At 37.8% G+C, this 19,302-nt stretch overlaps 2 protein-coding genes across 4 annotated transcripts in view; one reads left to right on the top strand and one right to left on the bottom strand.

Moving 5' to 3' along the window:
* Window positions 1-9,747, top strand: part of PPP3R1 (protein phosphatase 3 regulatory subunit B, alpha) — a 60,011-nt gene extending 50,264 nt beyond the window's left edge. The window contains exons 3-6 of one of the 2 annotated variants that reach the window (XM_028514576.2): window positions 218-394; window positions 1,691-1,750; window positions 2,670-2,854; window positions 7,651-9,747. In XM_028514576.2, the coding sequence (XP_028370377.1) occupies window positions 218-394; window positions 1,691-1,750; window positions 2,670-2,854; window positions 7,651-7,698 (470 nt within the window). In that variant the 3' untranslated portion in view covers window positions 7,699-9,747. The remainder of the gene's footprint in view (window positions 1-217; window positions 395-1,690; window positions 1,751-2,669; window positions 2,855-7,650) is intronic. The other variant, XM_028514577.2, reaches the window with a different exon arrangement.
* Window positions 9,748-11,224: 1,477 nt separating this feature from the next.
* PNO1 (partner of NOB1 homolog) lies at window positions 11,225-19,110 on the bottom strand. 2 transcript variants are annotated; one of them, XM_028515730.2, is made up of 7 exons: window positions 18,837-19,106; window positions 18,453-18,602; window positions 16,198-16,281; window positions 15,956-16,016; window positions 15,602-15,719; window positions 12,775-12,845; window positions 11,225-12,143 (listed from the first exon to the last, which is right to left on the bottom strand). In XM_028515730.2, exons 1-7 carry the CDS (start codon window positions 19,041-19,043, stop codon window positions 12,076-12,078), a joined length of 759 nt encoding a protein of 252 aa, XP_028371531.1. In that variant the 5' UTR covers window positions 19,044-19,106; the 3' UTR covers window positions 11,225-12,075. The 2 variants fall into 2 exon arrangements, with proteins under 2 accessions (XP_028371531.1, XP_035883947.1); XM_036028054.1 differs by lacking the exon at window positions 15,602-15,719 and having other exon boundaries at window positions 18,837-19,110.
* Between the last annotated feature and the right edge of the window lie 192 nt (window positions 19,111-19,302).

Raw genomic sequence — 19,302 nt, 5'->3', positions numbered from 1 at the left:
CTCAGCATATTGTTGGCTTTATGTTATGGCAGGTGCAGACAAACAAAAGGATAATTAAATAAAAATATGTACAATGTACTTTCTCTGTTATAGGGAACTAGTCAAAAGTATATTCAACTCTTCAATTGGAAATTAAGTGGTTAACTGCTGGATGTTTTTTTCCTTCTAATTATAAAATCATTTTGTAAATTATACTGCTCTTTTTGTTTGCTTTCAGTTGATGCTGATGAAATTAAAAGGCTAGGAAAGAGATTTAAGAAGCTTGATTTGGACAATTCTGGTTCTTTGAGTGTGGAAGAGTTCATGTCTCTGCCAGAGTTACAACAGAATCCTTTAGTACAGCGAGTAATAGATATATTCGACACAGATGGGAATGGAGAAGTAGACTTTAAAGGTAAGAAAGTAGTTTTAACATCACAAATTGTAGTCTTACAGCTGTATGTACAACAAATACAGCTGTATTTGAAAATACAGCTGTATTTGAAAAATTTTAGCGTTTCAGTGCCTTTATATTGTAATCTTATAATCATAGATTATGTTAAAATCTCAAAATCTGTGGGATATGAACCTTAATGAAATAAGATGTTTCAGGTTTTGGTTAATAAATGATCTAATTGTCCTTACAAGGTAATTTTTAAAAAATGAGATTTAGTATTTGTTTTGAGAAAATTGGTCTCACTTTAGGGAGACATCACATCAGAAGATGCATTTTTTTAATCCTTTTATACAGAATGAGGCATATACTAAGTCATTAATAAAAAAAATAAACTGTAATAATAAGGGTATGGGCATTACCATAAAAAGGATCATTTTAGTTCATCTAGATTTCACAAAGGCACGTGGCGGTGCTTTTGATGATGTTACCATGATGCATAATTTTATACTTGATTCTGTACTTTAAAGCAGCAGTCCCCAGCCTTTTTGGCACCAAGGACAGGTTTCATGGAAGACAGTTTTTCTACCACAACCAGGTTGCGGGGGCGGGGGGGGGGGGGGCGGGGTTCAGCATGATTCCAGCGTGTTACATTCAATCTCACCCCCTGTTGTGTGGCCTGGTTCCTAATAGGTCTGGGTCAGTACAAGTCTGCAGCCTGAAGGTTGGGGACCCCTGTTTGAAAGTAATTTAACATTTCTTTCCACTGGGGAATGAATAGATTTTGATATTTCAGTTTTAGGAACTGAGCTATGTAAGTGAAGTGATCTAAAAGTGATTATGATTCACTATTTAGTGGGCAGTGAAGAAAAATTACCATTTTCATAAAACTCCCAACAGTTTGTCTAAATAATTCTGAATTTTGGAACCAGAAATCCAAAATTATTTTTGTTCTGGGAAAACCAAGTATAATCTTTTTATAATGTCTTCTTTTAGTGGTTATATTTTCACAGAAGAAAGTTAAATAGCTTAAAGAACATGGTTTTGAATGTTATGGTCTGTGATACATAATAAATACTTGTTAAATTGACTTTAGAGAACTTCAAGTTCAAATTTTCAAAAAAATGTAGAACCTTTTTTGCTGAGGTTTCAAATTTGGCGCTTTCCATCTTAAACATTACGAAGTATTATTCTCTTTTGAAACAAGAAAATATACTCTTGTGGGCATGTGTTTTTTGTGTGTGTGTTGGGTATGTGTTGTTTTCTATTTAAAAAATTGAAACTTCTGACCTGTGAACATGTTTTATTCTTATTCAGAATTTATTGAGGGAGTCTCTCAGTTCAGTGTCAAAGGTGATAAGGAGCAGAAGTTGAGGTGTAAGTACTTTTCTTCACTGAGTTTTTTTCTCTTATGCCACAACTACCCCATAGTGTATTATAACCTCTTTTTAAAATATTCTAAAAGATATCTTTTATTTCTCATCCTTAGTAGACATAATAGAAATTTTGTATTCTGGAGAAAACCCTTTTAAGACATTTGTAATTAGTAATTTTTAACAATGTGACATAGTTGCTTTTTAATTGGGTAGAAGGAAAATAGAATTTTCTTCTATTGAAAAAAGATCATATAAACTACATATCTTGGATAAGAGGGTATTCATTTAATGAAAGTGGGAAAAATATTGTAATGTGACTAGGTTAACTTAGTTTATACATATTGTTTCAGAAATATTTAGCCAGAAGCCCACTATTTTGGTTTATGTAGGTTGCCTTATTATCGTGAATATTTGATATCTTTTAATATTCAATTCTTAACTAGAGAGACAATTTATTCAGTAACATTCTCTGAAGTACAGGATGTATGCAAACATCCTTTGCAAATAAACTTTTGATATAAATGAAAATAATAACAACAGCAAGTGCTACTGTCTGTTGAGCTTTTACCATGTGTCAGACACTGTTCTAAGCGTTTACATGTATAATTTCATTCAGTGCTCTGAAGAACCTGGAAACTAGGAACTGTTATTAGCCTCAATTTTATATGTGCAGAAACTAAAAGCTTAGCCAGTTTAAATAATCTACTTTAGACTACACTTATGGACCCAAGCTCTCTGAATTCCATCGTTATGGTATGTTCAAGTACACTGAAAGGCAACATCTGGGTGTAGAAAGGAGCCATCCTCATAGTTACAGTTCTAGGTGTTTGACAACTTAACTGTTTTCTTTCTCAGTGAAAGTAATCACTTGTGATGCCTTATACTTGCCATTGATTTTTTTTTTTTACTCTTTTTTTTAGTTGCTTTCCGGATCTATGACATGGATAAAGATGGCTATATTTCCAATGGGGAACTCTTCCAGGTGCTGAAGATGATGGTGGGGAACAATCTGAAAGATACACAGTTACAGCAAATTGTAGACAAAACCATAATAAATGCAGATAAGGATGGAGATGGAAGAATATCCTTTGAAGAATTCTGTGCTGTACGTACAAAACATCTGATTCTTAATTAGTTTCATTTTAAAAACCACTTAATGGAGAATTCCTTATAGTTATTTTGCCATAGAAAATTATGTACCTAATTTTTTCTAATTGCCCTCATTTAAAGTTTTGAAGTGTTTTCGTTGTAATTGTTAGTGAATAATAATGATTATTCTCAAGAGTTAATACAGGGGTGGGTGGATAAAAGTATATTTACAATTGTGAGTAGGCAAAACAATTTATTCTTGTATCATTATATACTAATTATTGCATTATTTTTATATGCACAAATGTAAACCTACTTTTGCCCACCGCAATATTCTCAGTGATTGTCTCATAAAATGCCACAAGACCTCTACTAGTAACTTTTACTTACAGTTGTTAATCCCCCAAATTACACCAGTTCATGTTCTTAAGATTTATTTAGAAATAAACATGTTTCAAAATGCTTTTGTGGCCTGGGAATCCAGAAGCTTGGTTTCATGAGGACAACAGAGATGGAATCCCTTGTCCATCTTAAACTCACCAACTAGGCAGTGCAAATGGTGGTTCCCCACCCCACTTCCTTGTCCAAGCTACTGATGGGTACTTCTTGTGTTCAGGGCAAGGGCTTTGCAGAGGTGGGAACTGTAGTTTTGGGGAGCCCTAGAAAACTAACTCGAGGTGGGATATCGGTCAATAGCTCAGCTTTCCAGTTCACTAATTTTGCCCTCCACTCGTTGCTTCTGAATAGGCGCACAACCACTTTTTTTTTGTTTTCTCTGCTTCTGCCCCCAATGCAAAGATGTTAGCTCTTTGATGTGTTATAAGGAGTTTTAACTGCAAGAATCCAGAGGAGCAGCAAAAGTACCAAGGAAGAAGTTTTGGTGGTTTTCTATTTGACTGGACGCTTCCATAGGAAGATTTTTCTCCTCTTTTTCTTTCCATTTTTTAAATTTAGATCACGCAAGGAACAAGGAATTACTTTGGTGTCATATGTTATGTAAGGACTGAGGTAGCTACTTTGGCTCTTTAGAAATTCACACTGTCCTTTTTTAAGTATCTTTCTTCATCTCAAGGGAATACTGTCTTTGCATTTTGTTTCAAAAAAGTAGGGTGGTTGCTCTAGTTAAAGAACAGGCTGGGTCTTTTCGGAAGAGTGTTAGGCTTGAGAGGTGAGATTTCAAACTGTGGCCAGGTGGTGCTGCTGCAGGGGTTGCAGGTCCTTCACCATGGTCAGAGATCACTGACGGACCCCGTGGATTGGCCTCCGATTTCGTGGGACGTGAACCCAGGCTGGTAGTGGCCTCACAGGGAGCAGCCAGTTTTCAAAAGAAGGAAAGAAAAGAAGAAATTCCAAGCCTTGAGGGAACAGAACAGAGATGGAAACCTCTTGGAGTGATAAGAAGGGATAAGTGAAGACTACTTGCATTTAATAAATATAAAATGTAACCTAAAATTACATATAAATCACCTGTATGGGATGGAAATTAAAGTAGATCTTTGGTCATAGAAATGATGCTGTTTACACTGAAGACATAAGCTAAGCTTTGAGTTAATTTTCCAGTATTTTTGTTAAATTGCTTTAATTTGTATTTTTGAGGGTCATAAGTCAGGAAGGGAGAAATGTTTGGTGTTTTAAATCAACCTTTCTAAACATTGATCAGGCCCGTAATTTTGGCTTTATTGAGAACTTTTTATTCTGATTTCTCAAGCAATAACAGTGAAAAAGATGGGAAAAACTGTTTTGAAAGATCCCATATAGCATATATCTACTTAAAATTTTTTAGAGTACTTAACAATACAAATAAATTTATAAATGGTGACAAGATTGAAGTTGGTGGATTGAATATAGGTATTCATTTTTACTTCCTCTCAAAACGCTAATTAAATTAAATGGATTAAGAAGAAAACATTATAAATCCATAACGACAAAGTGAACAGCAGAGAGGATAGCAACTTAATTTGGCAACTTATAAGTCACTAAATTGACTAAACAGACAGGAGAAAATAGGAGTTCTGAGCTGTCAGCTTGGAAAGCTTAGAAGCAGCCTGGTGTATAATGCAAGGCCCCAAAACTGGTGGCACAAGGTAACTGAAAGTGGGGGTGAAGGTGGGGCTTTAAACAGGGAAATACCTTACAGTCTGTTTAAGAGATGAAAACACTAGGTCTCCTTCCTACCGTGTTCAAACTCTTTTGTTTTTTAGTGGGAGATCTGAAAGGGTGAAATGGAGTCTCTAAATAGGGAAATGAGGCTAGATGCGGGTAAGAGGGGTGTGTGTGTGTGTGTGTGTGTGTGTGTGTGTGTGTGTGTAGGAATTCAGTGGAGATAAGTATACCTGCATTTTGACAACTCCAGCCTTCTTCCTGATCAGACTCCCTGGCACCTGTACTTATTCCCTCCAGTCAAAAGGTGGGAAAAGCCCACTTGGGGAAATCTGATCTTCCCAAAGCAAAGGTCCACCAAGTCAACTCAAAGTGTAGCCCGCAGTCTACAGCCCCATCATATACATGAAGGTTGCAGTGGCCTTACCACAGAGGCAGAGAGCCAAGGATCACCACACATTAGAGGAGAACGTCTAATGTGGAACATAAATATGAAGCCAAATCCAGAAACAAAGCTTGGAAAAACATTTTGCAAGCCCAGTAAAAACTTGAGAAGTAAAACGAAATCTGTCATTTATCTCAGTAATATAGTATATTAAATCTTTGAAATAAAAATTAAGTAATATATACAAGAGCTTTAGGAAATTTAAATTTAGAGAATCACTGTAGGAGATCTAACACCTAAATGCTCAATGTTCCAGAAAGAAAATGAAGGGGAGGGAAGGAAATCATCAAAAATGAATAAAAAATAATGAACCAAAAGTAATGAGTTTACTGACTTGAAAAGACTAAGTACCCAGCATGGTACATAAAAATAATCTGGACCTAAGGCACATTGTCATGAAATTTTAGTGGAAACAAATGATTCTATAAATTTCCAAAGAGCTATGGTTGGGGCTTCATATAAAGACTCAGGATTCATTGTGGCAAGTCCTCAGAAGTACATTGGAAAGACGACGACAGTGGAGCATGGCCTTTACAATACTGAGAGACAGTTATTTCCAAACTAGAATTCTCTACAAACTCAAACTAATGGGAGAATAAAGACCTTTTCAGGTATGCCAGGTCTCGCCTTTTGGGAAACTACTGGAGGATGTGATCCCGCTAGCATAAGGTCGTAAATCAGAAGAGAAGATAATGAGAGGGATCCAGGAAGCAGAGGTCCCAGCATGAGAGAGAAGGAAATCTCCAGGAAGATGGTGAAGGGAGATCCAGAGAGGACAGGCCTAGGTGGGAGCAGGTTGGAAAGCTCTGGGAGTAATCTAAAGACAATAAAATGGATAGAATTATGTAACATATATGAATGTGTTTAGAACAGAAGTTTGAGGTTGACTTGGTAAATGCATAAAACACCCAGCAAAGGGAAAGATCAGATAATTACCAACTGTAGCCAAACAAATATTCAGGGGAAAAAAATGACAGTATGTGCTTTGGTTCTGTAAGTAGTATTACATAGTCGTAATTAAAATGCTGAGTTTCTGTCTAATAAAAAATAAAGCTACAATATTGAAAGGGGGTGGGATATATATGGGGTAGGGAGATAGAAGGGAAAGATGTGTGAGAAAGCTAAATCTTCTGTAATGGGAAGTCAATAATGCTTTTAACCTGAATATAACAAAAGACAATGTAGGAGTGTTATTTGTAGGTAAATACTGAAAATGAGCTGAAAATGATTCCCCAGTAAAAATAATAGAGAATGAGGGCAGGGTAGTGGACCTTTATAGCAGAAGTTGTACAAGTAATTGGCTGTTTAACCTGTATTTTTCAAATAAAATTTTAAGCAGTAAGTTTGAATTAAAAAATAATACAGAGCCCTGGCTGGTGTGGCTCAGTGGATTGAGCTCCAGCCTGTTAATCCCGGGGTCGCCAGTTCGATTCGAGGTCTAGGGCACACGCCTGGGTTGCGCGGGCCAGGTCCCCAGTGCGGGGGGCACATGAGAGGCAGCCACACGGTGATGTTTCCCTCTTTCTCCCTCCTTTCCCCTCTCTAAAAAATAAACAGAATTTAAAAAAAAAATACAGGTGCAACTATAAGTGATGACAACATGGATTAAAATAACAAACATAATGTTGAGTGAAACAAGCGAGACAACAAGATTTGATTTATAAAGTATATAAAGATATACTTATTATAAATGCCATACTTTTTTTAAGAAGTATAAACACTTTTTAAAAAAGTAAGTATAAAAGACCCAACTAATCCATAAGTGTTAAAGTCACGAGTGTGGCTAAATAATGTGCAGAAAATCTTATTCACCTGGTGGTACTTGAATATTTTCTAAAATAGACTGACTAAAGCCATATTTGGTTTTTTACAACAGCTTTTACAGTCACATCTGGTGATTACTTAACACTGAGAGGAGTAAGGTAGGGGTCCTTGAGCTAATTTTTTTTTTTTTTTTTTTCATTTTTAAATGGCAAAAGGAGATGCAAGTGAAATTACACATGGCCTACAAAGCCTAAAATATTTTATCGGGCCCTTTGTGGAATAAGTTTGCCAACCCTTTTCTAGAACACAGGAAAATGCCTGTTCCTGGAAGAAACAAACCATGAAAATTCTAACTAGATACAATGCAACTTTTTTTTAAAAAGCAACACAGCTTCTGAAAATGGTTAAAATAGTATGTTTTTATATTATAGTTTTGGTAAGGTGTTTAAACTAATAAAAAGGAACGTCTCCAACATGGCTAAGCTTGATTTGTTCTGTTACAGGTTGTAGGTGGCCTAGATATCCACAAAAAGATGGTGGTAGATGTGTGACTCTTTTTAAAGAGTACCACCCAACACTTTTGCTTTCTTCTCCATCTCTGAAGATCTGCTCAAGACGTCCAGCAATGCTCTCTGTGTATTTAAATGGAAGTATTTTTCTCTGTGAAGCCACATTTTCCAACATGAGCCTCATGAAGCCAACTAAGTGTTATTGAACTCTTATTCTCTCAATAACTCAGTGTAGCACTTTAAAGTCTGAAGGACAGCAACACGAAAGAGCATATCAATGTGGTGAAGAAAGGGAGGGGGTTGGCTTTTTAATTTATTTTTCTTCATCTTTTATAACAAGAAAGTATCTATATATACATATGTAAATATTTATATATAGATATATGTAGCTTTCTATATGTGTAGTAGGTTGGCTTTAATTTAATATACTTGATTCAGAAACAAAATGATGAGTACAAAAGTGCCAAGCAGAACATAAAGCATCCTTACTTTTATTTCACACAGTTTTATATATAGGTAGAAGATTGTACAATTGGAGCCGGGTGTTAGGCCAGCTACTTTCCTTTTCCTGTGCTTTCTCCTTTGAGAGATTGACAAAGCATTTGTTAACGTCCTATTATTTACCTAATTACATTTTTGTAACAAAGGAGTTTGTAAACTTTATTTATACCTATGAATATATTTCCAGGGACTAAGTCTCATTGCTGAGCAGCTTTTACTACATCTCTGCTTGAGGAGAAAGTGTAGTTCAGTGCTACTGCCAAGAGCTCATTCTTGTGTTCATATAGTACCTACACAAAGCTTAAGGCTGCTTCATTCTGTTACTGTTACTTGGTAACTAGGAGCCATTATGTTTATTAAATGTCCCTAGTACTTGTAAGTTTCAGTTGTGATTTCATAAAGGCCTGAAGCTATGTGAGGCAATCATAATTTACCTTAGACATTACTTAATAAAGAGTACCTGAAGTAAACATGTAACTGCATAGATAATTTGTCATTAAACCTATGTTTGAACCATAAAAATTCCCTTCTGTGTTTCAGAAGACTTGCAGCTAATATAAAACATGGGTGATAATGTGCATGTAAATATCTCAACACCCACATATATTTGTGATTTAAATGGAAGAAATCCTACTCATCTGTGTGTCACAGAAGAGCAAAATTTTATCCAAATTTATACCTCTTGAATTTCTTTACCATAAAGCATAAAGAGTGCATGAGGTGTTTTTTCTTGATTTGCCCATATTTGTAATGGATAACAATAAATTTGTGTGATATAAAAGTAGTGTATCATGTTCTACCACTTGTTATTGTCCCTTCCCTTTTCTGCAAAGGTACTGTTGGCTGGAAGAAAACATTTTGGTTAGCTTTCTAGGACAGTATTTCCCTATATAGATTTTCAACAAAAAAATGGTTGGTTTTAGTCAGGAGTGGAAAGGGGCAGGTTGAGTCAAGGTGAATGAACCTTAAATTGGGCACACCTGCTTGCCATTGCTGTTCCTTCGACTGAGTGCTGCACATCATGGGCTCTGTCTGTGAGAGAGAAATCTCGGTGCTTGGTGTCCTTGCATGACATGGAGTTTTGCATGTAGATCGATTTAAAAATGTACCTCTTGTTTACATAATTTGCATAATTTTAAAAGAAAATATTGCCAAACTTTGGAAATGTTAATGTTCAAACTGAAAAATCTCCACTACATGTAACTTTCTTCCTCTGGATCAGTACGTGGCTTATAATCCCAGCCAGTGGTTTGATCTGTTCCAGTGTCAACTGCCATGTGCTCTGCTTCAAGGGGGAACTAGTCTTTTGTGAATTTTTTGTACATAAGTATTTGTTACAAATATTTTAGCAAATGCTTTCTATTTCTCTTGCTTGTGCATATCTTGGCTGGCGTTACAGAAAAATAGTGCAAACAATATTTCCTTACTGGGGAATGGGGTTTTTCTTTTTTTTTTTTTTTTAGTGTGTATGGGTTGGGGGGAGGGGTGGTTTATGTTGAATGTTTAGTTTTTCTTCTGCATGAAACATCATGTTGTGGGAATCTTTAGAAAACTTCCTACTGTATGAATAAGAAAATAAAATATTTGGAACTTGAGCATATTCACAGTGGTCTTTGGTGGGCTTCTTCAGCTATTAGGGGTCTTTTGCAGGGGGTGGTTTTAAAAAATCTGATAAATTGATGTTTGATCTTTGTAATCCATAGGTAAAAAATACATCCACTTTATCACTGGATAAAAACAGAAGTCATTACAACTTACAAAGCTCTATCTCATTCTTATATTACTCGTCCCCCTTCCTCTGCTTCCAGCCACTGGAGACAAAGGAGAATGGTGGTGCCAAGGGGGCAGGAGAAGGGAAATGGGGAGTTAGTGTTGCATGGGGACAGTTTTGGTTGAGGAAGGTACAGTTCTGGAGACACATGATGGGTGATTGTGGCACAGTAATGTTGAATGTACCTTGTGCCACTGAACTTAAATGTTTAAAATGGTAAATTTTATGTACTTACCACAATTTAAGAGAGTACACAAGAGAGTGAAAAAGAATCTCCATCTTTCTGGATAGTTTCCAGGACTTAAATATTGTTCAAACTCACGTGTCTTGAAACATTAATCTTCAAAAACTCACACATGCTCAAAACCTCCTTGCACTAGCTAACATTTAGCTAAAGTCCTTTGCCACTTCAGTCTTTCACTTCCCTTGGTCCTTCGTTATAAATCTTGGCTAACCAGATCAAATTATCAAGTTCTTGTTGTCTCAAGCCTGGATTTACTAGATTTCTTTGACCAAGTAATTAACATTTGCACAGTATGAGTATTTTGCAAGTTGTAAGATGGCTGTGTGTACTCAGTAATCTAACACTAAGCATGCTGGCCCAACCTTATCATGGCTGAGATGAGGAACGTTAGGTCTCTTTCCTGGTGAACATGAGCTTTCTTCCATCCCAGTTCTAGGTGGCATGAGTTGAAGCCCAAATCTGAATGACTAAGAAACATCTAAGTCTTTTTTCCTTATCAGCCACTGAACATTTAAGAAAATACTCTGCAGGTCCATTCTCCAAACAATATGTAAATTGTTGTATGTCAGAAATTGAGCAAGATAACTGAGTATCCAAAGGTGAGAGGTTTCAGGGTGCAAGGCAGACGTATAGTGTGGCAGATGCCATAGAAACGTGAATATGCACAGTTAAGGGTGAGGTATTAGTGTCCAGGCCTTACAGAATGCTTTCAAAATGCTTTGATCCAGGTTAAGATCAACTATCATTTTGACAGATTTATCTGATTACTTTTCCGTCATTCCCATTCCAAAAATCTGTTTTCCTCTAACAATTTGTCTCCCTTTCAAGACTCAAGGTGCTAAATGAAACTTCAGTGTCCTAAATTTGAGTCAAGTGATTTACTACTGTCATACACATACTCTCTTCATGTTGCTGTGTTGCCAAAGGATAGAAATTATTTTGGTTTGGAAATTTTTCCAGCAATTTCCCATTGGATTCCCATCATAATCTAAATGCATCCAGTCCTATGCAATGTACAAAGCTGTCTGGGACAGTGGCACATGTAACTGATGTAAGGGAAACAGCAGTTTAATAAGAATACTTTCTCTAGTTGTTACATGAACTTTCAAATACTCCCATCTTCAAAGTTAAAAAGTTTTGGTCGGGTTTTAGAGATGTACAAGCACATGTATCAGACAAGTTTAATGAAGTGAGTTCTTTCATTTAAAAAATACATAAGCTGAATCAGATAATATTTAAATAGGCAGACACTAGTCAAAACATTCTATTACATTTGAAGAACATATTTTCTTAAAGACATCTTCTAAGTATAGAAGAAACCCGACATACATACTTATATAAAAAAATAACATTCTTTCCTCATGTCAACCTGGTGATAATAGCTTTTATTTTTATAAGTCGCAAAACAGGTAAAAGATTAGCCTTTTTGGATCACTCATTGTAGCCAAACTGCTGCTTATGAATGACCCGACTGTAAAATAGTGACAAACCACCCAGTGCCTGGGGTCATGATTCAGAGAGGTTTTCTGAGATAATTCTTTAATTACAACTCGGAGAAGAAATCTTCACAAATTTATAAGTAAAAAACTTATAAATTCATATAGAAAAGAATTTTCCCTCCAAATGAGAGAATTAGAAACTATGCAAATCTGCTATACTTAATTTAAAATAAAAAAATATGTTATAATTAATGTTTAAGTGTAATCTTGGTACTCAAGTTTGATACTTAAGTTACACTCTAAGTTGTTGAATGAACACCGTCAGACTTTTCCTTTCTGTTTATTCTTCTGGCTGAGACTGAAGAAGGGAAGGAGACTTGAAGTGACTGAAAAATCCTTCACACGGCTTCTTGTGACCACTTGTGAAGGGTAAGGTCTTTCTCTCTAAAGTCTCTGATTTGAAATCAAAATCGATCTGCTGCTCTGCTAGCCACAGCTCGAATATTGCCATAAACTTTTGATGGAGGATTTCCTGTAGAGGGAAAAAAGCTTATTTACACAGAAAAATACTCACATATATACAAGCTACATGGAAATTAGTCTACAAAACTCTAAAAAGAACAGAACATTTTCTTTAGGATCTACCTTAAATCAACAGAAAGCCTAAAAAGGGAACCAAATGCAAACGTTCTAAAAAAAAATCATTTTAAATGCCAAGAGCCAAAATATTTCAAAAAGACCCAGTTACCAGGAAGAATCCTAAATGTTTTCTGAGCAAATGGCTACACTCCTGTAACTCTTGTCACAAGTTACTGACTCTGCTGCCCCATGTGAAATGGGACCAAGTGGATTAAACTGATGCTGATCAGTAGCCCCCTCTTTGCTGCACCTAAAACATGGTGTTGCTTATGTTCTGGAATGGCTCTTCTGTGCACCTCGTTAGGGGAAGGCAGCAAAGCCAATAAACTCTGTCTCAAGAGCTAACAGATGTGGAATCCAAGAAAAAGGATTCCTGCCTTCTCTTAGTCCCACAAAGAGTTGCCAACCCCCAAGAGCTTGTTTGCTATCTTTCACATTTTCCTAAACTGACCTGCAAATCTGGTTTAATCTAGATCCCCACTCTACTTTCCAGAGAAAATACCAAAGAAATAAACTGCTTTTACCCAGGATGAGGTTGCAAATGGCAGTTCTTGCCATCTTGATGTTTTGGAAAGAGCCAAGGATGTGAACTTTCCTGCAAGAAAAAAAGACAAGTCAGCAACAAAAAAACATTCCCTTAAACTAAGTCCTGTGATCCAGAAACTGAAAAGTCAGGATACAGATTCCTCAGTAAAGGTTGTGATGATGGTAGTGAAACTCGGCAAATATGCTAAGAACCCACTTTGAAAGAATTTTATGGTGTGTTTATTATAACTCAAAAAATACAAACCTTTGGTTCTCAAACATCTTGCATGTTGAACAATTTGGTTCTTGACCAAGTTGTTCATAGAAAAAGTCTTGGTTGTTGAACAAAACTTGGGTTCTCAGCCTGATGACCCTTTCATGCTGGTAACTATATGATTAGTCCCTTGTATGACTTGGTTTTCGAACAAATCGCCTCTCAAACAGCACGGACACGTAAGGTGTCTGTTTTCCTACTGAAACATCCGAAGCAATGAGGCAGTGGTTGGAAGAGAGTGTGAGTCTCGGGACACACAGGCAGCATGATTGCCCTTCTGCTGTACTGAACGTGTCGGGAACAAGGAGTTTTTAGTTTTGGGTTTTTTTTTTTAACATTTTTTTAAAAGATCTTACGTATTTTTCTAACAGAGGGGAAGAGAGGGAGAGAGAGAGAGTAACATCAATGTGTGGTTGATCTCATGTGGCCCCCACTGGGGACCTGGCCTGCAACCTAGGCATGTGCCCTCTCTGGGAATCGAACCTGCAATGCTTTGGTTTGCAGTCTGCACTCAATCCACTGAGCTATGCCAGCCAGGGAGTTTTTAGTTTTATATCCTGCTCACATTATACTGTATTTTGGCAGATTAGCAGCTCATAAAAAATAACACTTAAAGGTATATAGTAGTACACTTTATGGCTTTATCATAATATAAATTGTTAAACTTGTGGATTTCCAATTAGCCTGGTTATAGCAAAAACTACAAAACAGTACATTTCTTTAATTTTGAGTAGTGTAATTCAATTTGTAAAAAACAACAAAAAAAGCACACCACCAAAGTATAAAAAGTAATTCAATAGTAACATTACTGATAAGAGTACCAAACTGAAAACAACCCCCATGTCTATCAACTGTGAATGGATAAACAAAATGCAACACATCCACACGATGGACTGGTACTTGGCAATAAAAAGGGATTGCTGATACATTAAAAAAAAATGGAGAGACTCAAAATATGCTAACTAAAAGAAGCCAAACACCAAAGACTTCACACTGAATTTCTAGAAAAGGCAAAACCATAGTGACAAAAAATACTCGTACATGTTCGTGAGTGCCTGGGTACGCGTGGGGCTGCAGGGCTGGAACCTCGGCCTCAGGCTCACTTAACTATGTACCTTAACAACAGGCAACTTTACGTAAATCATACCGCAACAAGGCTGTGTAAAAAATTAACTAGTAAATTTTAACTTATAAATGCACTTATAAACCATACACTTTAGTATGATATACTACCCGTAATTTGATTAGCAAATCAGTTATATTTTTAGATTTCCAAATTAAAAAGCTAAATATGATATTATTTTTTTTAAATCCTTGACCGAGGGGACATGGATTTGAGAGAAGGGAGGATGGACATCCACGTGAGAAACACTGAAGGCTGCCTCTGGGCACACCCTGACCAGGGACGGCCCCCATGGCCTTTTGGTGCTCCGGGCAATGCTTCAACTAACCAACTGAGCCCCCGGGCCAGGGCTGTATGTGGTATTTTAAAAACTTTCCTCCTGGCTCCTCACTCCCAACTCTAGACTCATCCATAAAAGATCAAAATTATAATACATCTGTCCTCTGGTAAAGAGAGCTGCCGATGTAGTATTATAGTTATTCCTGAACTATAAAAAATATTAGAGCCCCTCAGTTTAGAGCAAAGATGACACGACTTCAAATAAAATTATTTCTGGATTTGGGTGCAGACAGACCCCTCCCGTCCTCCTCTCAGTCAACTGCTGTTTCCCAGCTTTGTGGCATTACACAATCTCTGAGCCAGCAATCCCAGCCTGGCCACGGAGCAGCTTCGACCTCACAGATGGTCATCCTGGCTTGACATCCCACACCTTTATTTTAAGTCCGTGTCCTCTTATTCATGTTCACATTGACTGTTCTCTTGTTCTCACCCAATGTGCACTACTCACCTTCCTTTTAAGAAAGGTGTATATATATGTGTCTATATATATATATATATATATATATATATAGACACATACATATATATACACACACATTTTTTTTTTTTAAGGAAACCTCCCAGTGGCACTTAAAACACCGACTCTGTGCCCTGGCCTGGTAGCTCAGGTGGTTATAGAGTGTCATCCCAATACGCCAGGGTTGTGGGTTAGATCTCCTGTCAGGGCACGTACAGGAAGCAACCAAAGAATGCACAAATAAGTGGATCAAGTGGATATTACTCTGTCTCCCTTCTCTCTAAAAACCAATTAAAACAAAACAAAACAAAAAAACCCAGCCTTTGTCTTCCCCTGACTCAACAGGGGAAGAAACTATGAGAAACTATTTAAATTTTCACCTGTCCTGTGATTTCTTTTAATAATATTTCTAAGTGTTTCCTTCATTGCCAACTGAGAAAAAAGATACAATTTCTAAGATTTTCCTAACTTAATGTGCTTTCAAAGTAGGTAACTACCTATTCATCCAGAACCAAATGCTGACAAAGATTTAGTGGGAGTATTATGCAAAAATACAACCTTTATGACCTTTTAAAACCAGCAAAAGAACAAATATAAATTATGACAATAATTTTCTCAAGATCACATACTTACACATCAGCTAAAACGATCCGTGTCCGTGTCACATTCTCTATGGTGAACTTGGTTTTCCCCCCTTTGCCAGCGATTCTTCCTATTGCCCTTGACAGGTGGTCTCCCTTTAGGGGCTTCACTGAATGAGACAAGGAAGACCTCAAGAGGCAAGCCACTGCAGTACACCACCCACTTCCACATAAAGTTCAATCATTAACAAAGTTTCCCCACCAACAGACATAAAATACGTATATATTTTTAAAAAGCTGTAATAATAACACAGCTCAACTGATGCTTTTAGAAAGCTGAGAGTCACAAACAACAAAGCTATTCAAAAGTACAGTATTTCATAATAAATGAATGCTACACACTCACCATCTGTAATTTCAAAAGACTCTAAGAAGAGGTCATCCAACCTAATTAGGGCAAGTGCATCCTACAATATAAAAATACATACTGTGAAGCCCTTCCATTTAGACACCTAAGAATGAGTGTCAAGGTAAAATTCACAAACTGTAGAACTAGAAAACTCAAATTAGAGAAAAGCCCCAATCCACAGAAACATTCATACCAAATATTTTTCAAGCCTCCATTTTAGATGTCATTAAATCACTCACCTCCACCTGAAACCCGAGAATAAAGGCTTTCACAAAATCAGCTGCTTTTGTCAGAGCGCTAACGTCCTTGGTTTCTTTACAAGTCTGTTTTAAAAAAGGCACAAATTACAGGGGGGGATGAAAAGTCCTCTAACAGAATATAAGGAATGATCTTTTCCTTTACTGTAATTTCCTTAACTACCACCCTCCCCCAATGTATTCTCCATGACCCAGTTTTTGCTGAAGTACTGTGGTTAATTTGCAAAACAAAACTTTCCTAGATCCAGAGGTAGACAGTTCCACCAAAAGACTGTCAAATGACAGACTGTACTCCAAGACTGATCTGACACGACTTCATTGTCCTCAGACCATCCTCATCTTGTCAATGCTCCGACACCCAAACTAGCCATCTTCTCTTCTTTTCCAATCTAGCCTTCCCTGCAAGTTGTCATCTCCTGGCTTCAATCAGCATTTGTGCTGATGCTTCCCACAGCAATAACTCTACTACTGACTACCAGCATGGTTTAGGCAGTTTATTTGATAATCACAGAAACAGCAGCTAGCCATGAAATGCCCAGCACTGTAAATGACAGGCACGACAAAGAAAGGTGCTTTACATACTGCAGCTCTAAGCTTCATGAAAACCCTGATTATTGAGTGATATAAAGGTGAAAATGGTAATATTCGAACACAGGTCTAATGTCAAGACTGTCATTTCCTCTATCTCACACAGACCCACAATCTAACTGAGGAGGCCACACATGTTACAAATTTGAAACCATGCAGGGTTGTGTAATGGGACATTTAAAACAAGATCCTAGCAAGATCCTTAATCCTGTATTTGACATTGGGCAAGTCTCATAGAAACTGTAGGTCTTTATCTGTAAAAGAGGTCAGAACAGGAGATCCTGAAAGGTCCCTACTAGCATCAAGATTCAACTACCAGCTTGATGGCTTTGGCCAGGAAACTCCTCTGACCCTCAGTTTCCCCACATCCATAAGATGTGGCTATGTCATCTACCTCACAGGGCTGTCCTAAGGACCAAAATGATGTAGTGTGTCCGAAGGCACCACTCTGTGTCTGGTGTATAACAGTATCAACAAATGTTAGTGGAATCCAGGTTGATGATGCTGAAATACATAATGACAGCTAAGCACAGTAAGAGTTTAGACACCGAAGACATGACTGAAAAATGGACTGATCACAAAGAACTTGAGCTAGATCCTCAAAGATGAATGCAACTGAGGTAGGACAAAGGGTGTAGGGAGGAGAGGGACTTCGTCAGAGAGGAAAGCCATCCGTGTACATGGACATAAAAATGTTCAAAAAGGTGGTGAGGTGAACTTGGGACTCGGACTCCTATGTAAAACATTCTGTCAAAACTTAACTCCTACCCTTCAGTGACACTGAAGGTACCAGGATACCGTAATAAAAGCAGTGTGGTCTGCGAAGGTGTATCTGGCTCTGGCACTGAGGGTGAAGTGGTGAAAGATGGTGTAAAACAAGGGAAACCTCAAAGGAAACAAGTTTTGGCATGAAACCACAAAAACCTGAACAAAAGTGGCAAAGAAGTCCACTGTCTAGCTCTGCATTTTAAACTTCACCAACTATTTAGAGTAGCACCTCTCAACTTTATCCCATTATTCTAGTCCCTTGGAGGAGCTGAGTTTATATACCCATCCTGATAATAGCATAACAATCCTCAAAAAGAAAGATTATAATTAATGTTGGTCTTTGATTCTGATACAAAATTGGCATTCAGAAAAAGAAGTCCAAAGTCAACTAATTTTGACTAACTCCTGGGCTGATACCATAGAATGAGTGAATATATATATAGATAGAGAAAGAGACACACACGTAGATTTAAGTACAGTTTTAACATGGATATGTACATATAAAATTTATTTCTAAAACAATACATTTCCCCCCAAAATAATACCATTAAAATAGAGAGTGCCTGTTTGGCAGCAAATATTCCACTCAGTTCATTATTTACAAACTTCCGTTTATTTGGCCTTTTCTCAGTTCAACATTAAACACTATACAAAGGCATGACCAGTATTTGGTATGATCGCAAACTCAACTTATGAATTCAACAAATATTTGTGTTCAATGCGGACTCTGAAGGCATTTGAGAAGTTCAAATTCGCTAAGTTAGAGAGCTGGAAGAAAACCATTTAACAAAGTTAAGTCCCACTGAGGAAAGTCTATGCATCAATTTCACCCCTGAATGAGGAACCCTAGTACACTTGGAAATGGTCGGCATTCTCCTTACCCTGATTTCTACATTCCTCGATTTCAAGTTAAAGCGTATCTGAAGTCCCAAATGTTCTACAATAGGCGTAAATATCTTCAACCAGTTCTCTTTTAATGGTGTGTATCTGTTAGCTGGGACTGGAATTTTCCTTGTTTCTTCTTTCCCGTTCTGCAAAAAAACACACACAACTGAGTTGTCTGGAGGAATGGGGGTGGAGCTGCAAAATGACAACTGAACCACAAAAAAAAGTTTCCGTCATCTGAACGAATCAAACTTCACCGGAGTCACTTAAGAACTGCACGCCAGAAGAACCCCTGCAGTGTCAACATGACCTAGAGACCTCCAACTTGACCTCCCTCTGGCCCCTAGTACCCTGTTCCTGTCCCAGGGTCCCCCCAGTACCAAGATCCCGTCCCCGGAGAGGGGCGGAAAGACGGGCCTCTTGGCGGGCCGGGCCTCCTCCGTGTCCATGCGACTCGCGTCCCCGCCTTCCCCGGACGCAGACAGCTCTTCAGCCTGCCGCTTCTTCGCTCGCCGGCCACCTTTGCGAGTGACCTGGGTGAAACCGTCCTCGGCCACGGCGATCTGCGACTCCATTTCGGTGGCCATCCTCCAGAATCTCCAGCCACAGCCGGCGCTTCCGGCTGGAACACGTGCACGGTTGCAGTGCGCAGGCGTACCTCGCAGGTTCCAGCGTCCGCCAACCAGTCCCAGGGCTCCGTCCCCTTTCTAAGAAGTCCCCATGCAGAGGACTTGACGCCGGATTTTTCTGTTTGTTTGCTGAGTAGGATAAGGAGCTGTTCTAAAATATGCCGTATTCTTATGGTCTCCTCCTGGCCCTGCCAAAGCCAAAGCATTTCGTGATCTC

The sequence above is a fragment of the Phyllostomus discolor genome, chromosome 6 (genome assembly GCF_004126475.2).
Source record: "Phyllostomus discolor isolate MPI-MPIP mPhyDis1 chromosome 6, mPhyDis1.pri.v3, whole genome shotgun sequence".
Classification (NCBI taxonomy): Eukaryota; Metazoa; Chordata; class Mammalia; order Chiroptera; family Phyllostomidae; genus Phyllostomus; species Phyllostomus discolor.
The sequence above is the reverse complement of the archived record's forward strand: the minus strand, read 5'-3'. Positions and strand labels throughout refer to the sequence as shown.

Coding starts and splice junctions, on each gene's coding strand:
- PNO1 (XM_036028054.1), bottom strand. CDS start 19,043: ATGGCCACCGAAATGGAGTCGCAGATCGCCGTGGCCGAGGACGGTTTC. Junction 16,282..18,452: donor CGAGGAATGTAGAAATCAGG/GTAAGGAGAATG, acceptor TTTTTAAAACAG/ACTTGTAAAGAAACCAAGGA. Junction 16,017..16,197: donor TTCTCGGGTTTCAGGTGGAG/GTGAGTGATTTA, acceptor TTTATATTGTAG/GATGCACTTGCCCTAATTAG.